General features: G+C 32.0%; 2 protein-coding genes across 3 annotated transcripts; both read left to right on the top strand.

The window, feature by feature from the left end:
- The first annotated feature begins 2757 nt into the window (after positions 1-2757).
- LOC111507448 (uncharacterized) lies at positions 2758-5616 on the top strand. The gene is made up of 5 exons (XM_074174008.1): positions 2758-3319; positions 3406-3483; positions 3540-3614; positions 5353-5411; positions 5466-5616. Exons 1-5 carry the CDS (start codon positions 3233-3235, stop codon positions 5614-5616), a joined length of 450 nt encoding a protein of 149 aa, XP_074030109.1. The 5' UTR covers positions 2758-3232.
- Positions 5617-5903: 287 nt separating this feature from the next.
- Positions 5904-7781, top strand: LOC141481798 (uncharacterized). 2 transcript variants are annotated; one of them, XM_074174006.1, is made up of 2 exons: positions 5904-7030; positions 7453-7781. In XM_074174006.1, the coding sequence occupies exons 1-2, from the start codon at positions 5904-5906 to the stop codon at positions 7676-7678; spliced, it is 1353 nt and encodes a 450-aa protein (XP_074030107.1). In that variant the 3' UTR covers positions 7679-7781. The 2 variants fall into 2 exon arrangements, with proteins under 2 accessions (XP_074030107.1, XP_074030108.1); XM_074174007.1 differs by having other exon boundaries at positions 7412-7568.
- The last annotated feature ends 912 nt before the right edge of the window (positions 7782-8693 follow it).

Raw genomic sequence — 8693 nt, 5'->3', positions numbered from 1 at the left:
AGGGAAAATCAATCAAAACGACGGCATACGTCATCAGTATGGTGCATCAGTATGGTGCAGCCATATTTCTATCTTTTGGTAACCAAGTGTTGTCCATCCTTACACTTGGCTGCACCATACTGATGATGGGCCAAAAGCCCGAAACACGTGTCTATGGTTTGCCACTTTCTTGAGTGCTATGTCCGATATTAACTTCTGTTTCTATATCAAGACACTCAATAACTTTCATATTCGTATAATTTCCTGGACCCGGATGTCACGCAGGTAGCTATAGCTGCCTCCGTGGTGATTTTGATAGTTTTCTTGTAAACACAAGATCTATCAACTGAAACCACAAATGTGCGGTTGGCTCCTGCTGGTGGCTCCGTGCATTTGTATTTTTATCTTTTGGTAACCAAGTATTGACCGTCCTTACACTTGGCTGCACCATACTGATGATGGGCCAAAAGCCCGAAACACGTGTCTATGGTTTGCCACTTTCTTGAGTTCTATGTCCGATAATAACTTCTGTTTATATATATATATATATATATATATATATATATATATATATATATATATATATATATATATATATATATATATATATATATATATATATATATATATATATATATATACATGCATGGCTATCTTAGTTGCCTCCATACACCAAACAGGCACCCACGCCTCCATTATGATTTGTTATTTCTATGAAGTGTAATTCGTGTCAAACACAAATTTGAACAAATTTTTGTATAAAAACCCGGAGAGGGGTAAAAAATTGTTGTTTAAAAAATATATATTTTTCAATGCATTCTCCTCTATAATTCGCCTCCATATATTCATCGTCTAATTGACCTCCTGTGTATATATATTTCACCCAAGAATAAGTCCTCTACGCCTCCTGCAATGTTGCCTAATTTGTCGTTAGATATATTTTAGTGAAAGTGGTAGGAGGTGAGATCGTATGTACATAATATTTTGGTGGTTATTGTGCTGAGATTTGTGTAAAGAGGTAAATCAGTTAAACTGGAAAGTTACATTATTGCGTTATGTGAAAATGAGGTAAGCAAAGCATTTTACTTATTAGCCTTGTAATGATGTTTATTTTTCATTTCAAGACGTAATACAAGAACTAACTTGATTCTCCAACTAGCACAGGAAGCGGGACCTAGTAGTAATGATAGAAGTGACTTAGAGCAAGGTACGTTTTATAATTTTATCTGCCTTAAAAAATTACTGCAATCGTATTAGTAAGCGGTTAACTACCGCATTTGTCAGCGAAAAGTAAATTATCACTTAATAGGGGATTCACCCACATCAGAAGAAAATGAAATATGCAGGATGGATATTTTGTAATTGGAATTTCAAAATATTTTTCATGGAACTGAGTATATTTTCTACACTCTTTCTTATGAAATCAACCAATATATTTACTCAACATTGTGCGGAAATAAATAGTTCTCCCGCCTCTAAGCTTTTGAATGAGAGTAGATATGGAGATTAAATGAAACTTACATTAAAAAAGCATCATTATTTTCAGAACTTTTTGATGAAAACAACATTGTGACACTATATAACCCTGCTTTATTTTAGAAAGTCAAATTAGTCATAACCGAGTTATAAGCAGTTTGATATATTTTTTTTATTTTCAAACAGACGATAAACATCATAATTTCACTAAACAATTTGTTGAAAACTTACTTCAGTTTATTCCAATGAATGTATGCGTAACGTCATACTATTGCTCATGAAAAATAACTTAAGGGTGGTGGTGCTTTTTATGACCCCACTATATGTACTTTTATCAAATAAAATATGCAAAAAAATTTTAATGATTTGAAATCTGAAGAAATGAACTTTAAACGTTCAAGCCAGTCTCGGATATACCTACATAGTAGGTTGAATGGACTGCCGTCTATCAGCAAACAACTACTCCCTTGGCTGATACCACGAAAGGCGTTGGATTATATCCGACAGGCGTCAGTGCAGGAATCTTCACAGAAAATGTCCTGCAAATGCAATTAGCAATACAACTGAAAGAGTCGACCTTCAATTTTGGAACGGACACACTTGCAGACCGGTTTCGGACCGGTTTCGACCTAAAGTCAATGATATTCCATATTTGAAAATCGGAATACTTTCAGAGTATTTCATTCCTCTTCCTAAGTTGGAGGGAACAACAAAATGCCACTCCATCTAGTGGACGAGGTACTAACCAACTACATATCCGAAATTTGCCAGATTGTTCTGAATAAGGAAGACAATCTTTCTTATTAGTCAGTGGGCTATGCTTGATGACAGGCAGTAAACAAATCCGAAGATATGAATTTCAAACGTTCAAGCCAGTCTCGGATATAGCTATCAGAAAGCAACTACTCCCTTGGATAATACCACGAAGGGCGTTGGATTATATCCGATAGAATTCTGAAAGAATTCCGATTTTCAATTATGAAATATCATTGACTTTAGGTCGATTACGGCCACTATCTTGCACTGACGAGTGGCTAATGAGCCAGAAATCGGAATTGAAGGTCGACTCTTTCAGTTGTATTGCCAATTGCATGTGCAGGAAATTTTCTGTGAAGATTCTCGCACTGACGCCTGTCGAATATAATCCAACGCCCTTCGTGGTATTAGCTAGGGGAGTAGTTGTTTTCTGATAGGCGTCAGTCCATTCAACCTACTGTGTAGGTATATTCAAGACTGGCTTGAACGTTTGAAGTTCATTTCTTCAGATTTGTTTACTGCATGTCTTCAAGCATAGCCCACTGACTAATAAGAAGGTTATTAATTTGGATGAACATTTCTGAAAAGAATGTAGAGATTTTGTGAATATTTTATAATTCCACTGATGGAGGCTTTTGATATTCTGGGTTTGAAAAATAAAAAAAGGCAAGATTTAATTTCATTTCAAGTTAAAAATAATATTCTTAATGAAACATTATTGTTTTTGGTAAATAGCACATGAAAGCTCATTTTTTGGATGTAGTTTCCGCTATATAATTAAAAATATCAGTGGTTGAACAACATGGAATGCATATTTTTAACCACATAAATAATTAGTAGATAACCGTATATAGAACATACATGTTCATAACAAAACTGAATATTATGTAGTAACTGAAAGTTGAAAGTAATAAGTATTACTTGTGTAGATAATGGATACGAAAGCAGTCCTCCTCCATCACTGGATGTTTCGTTTGATTTGGATGACTCACTTGAGGATCCACCTTATTTTCCGTCAGATATGTCTGATCAGAATTCTGATTTGAGTTCTTATACCGCTGATGTTAATTCGAACGAATATTTTTTACTTCCATGCACCATGACAAAGGTAATGATTGTTTTTATTATAATTTTTCTGTTCATAGCGTAGTTGGTGATTTTTAATATACTTAATGCAAATTAAATATTCTGTAGGAATCACAAACTTATACCGACTCTTCCAAAATAGACAAAATAGTTGATGTTGATTTAGAAAAAGATTATAATCCTTTGGTTAGTATAATTGTTCAATGACAAAATCAATAAACTGTAGCTGGGGTATTTTGTAGGAACCACAAGTTTATTCAAAACCTAAAACTGACAAGATAGGTGATGTTGGTTCAGAAAAAGCTGGTGATATTTTGGTAAGTATAATTGCTCAGTGACAAAATCAATTAATTCGAATTGATTTCGTGGAACTCTTGAATTATATTAACTATTCATAACTTCCAGTATTTATTTATTTATTTTAAATTCAATACAGGAGAATATTTTGTAGGTACCACAATTTTGTATCGATTCTAATGAAATTGACAAAACAGGTGACGTTGGTTTGGAAAAAAATTGCGGCACTTCAGTGAGTGTAAATAATTAGTCATAATGAATTAAATCAAGTTTAATTGTTGAAATTGTAACATACATATATCAGTCAATGTTGAAAATTATTTTTTTTAAGAAATTTCCTACAGATACTGGAAAACTACCAAGTGTGAATATAATTAGCCATATAAAACTGCCCCTTATGCTTCAATCAGGCTCTTCAGTAAGTTTTATCATCACTTAGTTTTCCCTACGAAATGTTTGCTAATATGAGAAATATATTCACCACAATCATTCATTTTGCATGATGAAATATAAAAATCGTTTAATTTTTTGAATGTCAATATCAAATGGTACAAAACTGAACTCGACATTAATAATATTTAAAAATGTTATTTAAATTTTTTAAAACTTTATTTTTATATTAATGCTATTAAAATAATACTTATATAATGGGAAAAATATCCACTATTGAAAAATCAATATCGCGAAAAGGCATATTTGTTTTTTAATTGATAATTTTTTTATTTTCAAATTGAGACAATAGTCTCTGTGAGAGGCCGATATTTCTCGAGAACCCCTTATGATATTGGAATACAATTTACAATAATATTAACAGATTTGCGAACTACGTTGTATGGTGGCACGTACGTCACTTTTGAATATTTTGTTAGTAATTATACTATATATTTTTAGATACTAATATGAAGATGCCGGAAAAATGTTTGTATATTAGGATTTCCTACACCAAATGAAGAACATTATTATTATTACCCTACGTTTGTGTTTTTGAAAAGTTTTGAAAGTATTTGATTTTTGAATTTCAATAACTTGGTTTAAAATAATTTACTTGAATATTTTATATGTAATATAAAGATTCGTCTATGTTACAAAACTAGTTTCATCCAAACAAGGTGGTCTAATGAAATAAAATCAAAATTTATGCCATATGGTTCATGAGTTATTCTAAAATTTTCAAGTTGAGGTTTTTCTGCTATAATTTCTCTATATCGGAAGAAAAATTCGATACTTTTTCTGAGAAAATTTAAAAAGTTGTAAGAAATGGATACACCACTGGGGTAGTTTTTTTGCTTGAAAATCATCTGGAATGTCTTTTTCTTTCAAATCTCCGGAAAACACTGCGGCTTTATAAGTTTACCTACTCCCATATCAGTTTGTACGGATCTCTTGTTGGAGGTTTGTTTTATTTTTCGATACATAATTTTGTTGAATGTACGCATTGCTTGACTCTTTGTTCAATTTAGTGGGTGAAGTATTCAATCCGTAAAATTTCACAACCTCGAAAATAAAATTTAAAATTATGATTTTAAAAAATAATTCACTAACAACGGTAAAAAAAGACATATCATATGGTTCCCATAAAACCAAACCAAAAGAATAATTTTACTATAAATCAATTATAAATACAATGTGTACATAGGTTTATTATTAGAAATCCCTGAAGAAGCTTTTGTTTCGGTTTAGTAACATTGAAGTGTTTTTTATTACGTCTAATTTAGGTTTTTTCAAATATCGACCTTTAGATAGAAATATTTCTTTCAGGTATTGAAAGAAAAAAACCAGTCATATGTTAAATCTTCGTCTACATCTCAGTCTTGGAAGTGAGTTCTTATTTTAATTTGTGTTTTCAAATATTTTTGAAATATATTTTTTAGCAAGCGAAAAAAGAAAAAAACTACTTGTAAATATTGTCTGTTTGAAGTAACTAATTTTGAACGTCATCTAGAGAGGAATCACATTGACTGTAAGGAGGTTAGGGATATGTTATCATATCCTAAAAAACATTTAGAAAGAAAAAAATTATAGGGCTGATAAGAAATGATGGACACTTCACAGAATTTTTAAAAGGAAATATTCATCCTAAATATGATTTCAATACTGAAAATAAAGAATATTACCCATGCTGTAGGTGTAAGGCATTACTCTCAAAAAAATATCTCTCACGTCATAAGAAAAGATGCATTCTTAAAAGCTCAAGTAACACCAATAGTGCATTGAATCAGTTAGCTGCATCCCAAACTCTGATTGCTTGTAGTATAGATCAGAATAATACAATACACAAACTGCGGGTAAAAGAAGAGGTTTTTTCAAGAATGAAATCAGATGAAATTTCTATGGTTGCAAAAACAGACAGACTGATATGTAATTTCGGAGAGAATTACTTGAAAAAACATAAACGAGAACAAATTACTTCCGTCTGTTCAAATAAGATGCAGGAATTAGCGAGATTTCTCATAGAATTCCGAAAACTGTCAAATAATTCAAATTTAAGCCTAAAAGACTTATTGAAACCCAAATTATTCGATTTGGTGATAGAATGTGCCAAGAAACTCGGAGGATATGATGCAAATACAAAATCTTATCGTTCACCAAGTTTATCAGCCCATATAGGTACTTCACTCAAACAAGTGTGTGATCTTTTCATACGCCTGATTTTGAAAGAAGATCCATCGTTTATTTATGATAACAAAGAAGATATACTAAAAAATACTAAACGATTTAAAGAGCTAATTGATTCTCAATGGACAACAGAAGTTAGTAGTTTGGCCTTCAAAGATTTACAGGAGAAACAGTGGGAAAGACCCGTTTTACTACCCTTACCACGTGATGTAACCAAATTCAAAGAATACGTAACAAATATAGCACATAAAGCGGTAGTTGCTCTTGAGACAAATCCCAATAATACAAAGGATTTGAAATATTTAATTGAAGCTTCACTAACCTTGACTATCCTGTTTAATAGAAAACGAATTGGTGATGTCCAGTATACCAAACTCACCACCTATACTGAGAGTATAAATTCAATTAATCAGGAGGAATGTGAGAGAGCATTAACAGAGTCTGAAAAAGTTCTGACAAAGTACTACAAACGGGTTGTAACAGGAGGAAAGGGAAGCAGACCAGTGGCTATTTTGTTTCCTGTACATTTACAGTCTTTTATCGATTTTTTTATTAAAATTCGATTAGAAACTCACTTGGTTCCTCAAAATAATCCGTACTTGTTTGGATGCCCTGGAACTACCAAATGGACAAGAGGAGATGTTGTGATACGTAAATTCGCAAAAGAGGCAAATTTGGAATTTCCCCAATATATTTCATCAAATAAACTGAGAAAACAAATTGCTACTGTTATGCAAATCCTAAACCTCAATAGAGAGGAGACAGAACAATTTGCTCAGTTCATGGGACATACCGAGAAAACCCATAATGAGTTCTATAAGTAAGTTTGATTTCTGCATTTGAAATATTTGCTTATAAGTATGAAATTCACAATGACAATAACTAAAAGAATATAATCGTATGTCCAGTACACAGAATGAGACGTGGCCAGTGGCAAATCGGGCGTAATGCTCGTCTGTGTTAAAGAGAGAGGAAAATATTCGAAAAAGAAATGCAGCAATTCACGTACTAGTAATATAATACAATAAAGGATTCTTAACGGTACGAATTTTGTACTCAATTAATGGGCGGCCTTATGACCGGCCATGGTTCATTCTGTGTATTGTATTATCTTAAAAATTGTATGTCGAGTCCATAACATGTTATGCTTATCAATGAACATGAATATGATTAGAATTGAATACAAAAAGTTTGTTTTTAGATAAATATTTCATATTTTTATGAGAAACTAATGAAATATAGGTTACCTCAAGATGTTTACCAAACAGCAAAAATATCAAAACTTTTGCTACTTATGGAGAGAGGAGTAGACACGTACAAAGGTAAATCCCTAATGGAAATTGATATTGATCCTCAAAATGAGGTGGCAGAGGAGGAATCTGATGAAGAGAACAAATGTGGAAATGTTAAATTATTTGCACCTCAAGGTAATTTAATATTTTTAAAAATCTGCGATAAATATTATTGATTCGTTCATGATTTGATTATGATTTGATATATATTATATATTTGTCATTTTTCGATACTGTACCAAAATCTTAGTGACTTAACTAATTTCCAGATGATAGTAACTTGTGCCCTAGTTCAATCATATGGAAATTTGTCTTCATTAGTTTCAGTTTATGCCAGAGGTTTCCACACTACTTTTCATGTCAGAATATAACCGCTTGGTTATCGGCAACGATTCATATCGCGTATGAAATCTCCACCGTTGTGAATATAGGTTTAATCCCTATCTAGGGATTACCAATATTGACTAGTTATAATATATAGCATACTACTAATTGGTGTACTACTAGTTGGGAAAACCGCAATTTGGCGCCGACATAATTAGTGGGCTTTTTCAAAAGTTCAAAGGAAAATTTTTCTCTTTCTAGGCTCATAATTATGTTCTTGAAATTTGACTCGTAATTACTTTTGTTTTGTCAATTACTGCGATATTTTTTCCATTGATTTTTTTATTACGCTTTTAGTGACTTGATACGTTTATGCATTAGGTAAGACCCTGTTAGTCCACTGCTCGCACAAATTTCTACTTCTGAGAGTTTTCGTTCGTAGGGGGGCGATAGTTGGTTAACAGTAAAACACATTTTAACACACAGATAAGGCAAGACTTTATTATTCTTCTAGATTTTCCATAATCTATCGATATTGTTTTTGTTAAAAAGCTAGGATTTTTGAAGATGCCACCCAAATGTGTCAGCGAATCATTATTATTTGCAGTTAATATATCTAATTTTGGGATGCACATTGAAAAATATTCAAGATTTCTTTTATGTAAGATTATATTTTAGACAGAAAGTTTTTATATGTAATTCGGATATTTACTCATCTGAAACCAAACAACTGTTGTTATGAATCAATTATTTATTTTTTCAGGGAAACATCAAAAACAAAATACGAAAACAGAAAAAAATAAAATAACAGGAAGAACTCCTTGGACTGATGAGCAAGCAAACCTGGTTAAGAGTCATTTCAAGGAA

Source organism: Leptinotarsa decemlineata, unplaced genomic scaffold (genome assembly GCF_025532065.1).
Source record: "Leptinotarsa decemlineata unplaced genomic scaffold, Ldec_3_MD MMD2_tig00000505_RagTag_RagTag, whole genome shotgun sequence".
Classification (NCBI taxonomy): Eukaryota; Metazoa; Arthropoda; class Insecta; order Coleoptera; family Chrysomelidae; genus Leptinotarsa; species Leptinotarsa decemlineata.
The sequence above is the reverse complement of the archived record's forward strand: the minus strand, read 5'-3'. Positions and strand labels throughout refer to the sequence as shown.

Excerpts from the sequence above, each read along its gene's own strand:
- LOC111507448 (XM_074174008.1), top strand. The coding sequence starts at position 3,233 with ATGTCTGATCAGAATTCTGATTTGAGTTCTTATACCGCTGATGTTAAT. Across the intron at positions 3,320-3,405 it reads TTCCATGCACCATGACAAAG|GAATCACAAACTTATACCGA; the intron begins GTAATGATTGTT and ends AATATTCTGTAG. Across the intron at positions 3,484-3,539 it reads AAAAAGATTATAATCCTTTG|GAACCACAAGTTTATTCAAA; the intron begins GTTAGTATAATT and ends GGTATTTTGTAG.
- LOC141481798 (XM_074174006.1), top strand. The coding sequence starts at position 5,904 with ATGAAATCAGATGAAATTTCTATGGTTGCAAAAACAGACAGACTGATA. Across the intron at positions 7,031-7,452 it reads ACCCATAATGAGTTCTATAA|GTTACCTCAAGATGTTTACC; the intron begins GTAAGTTTGATT and ends AATGAAATATAG.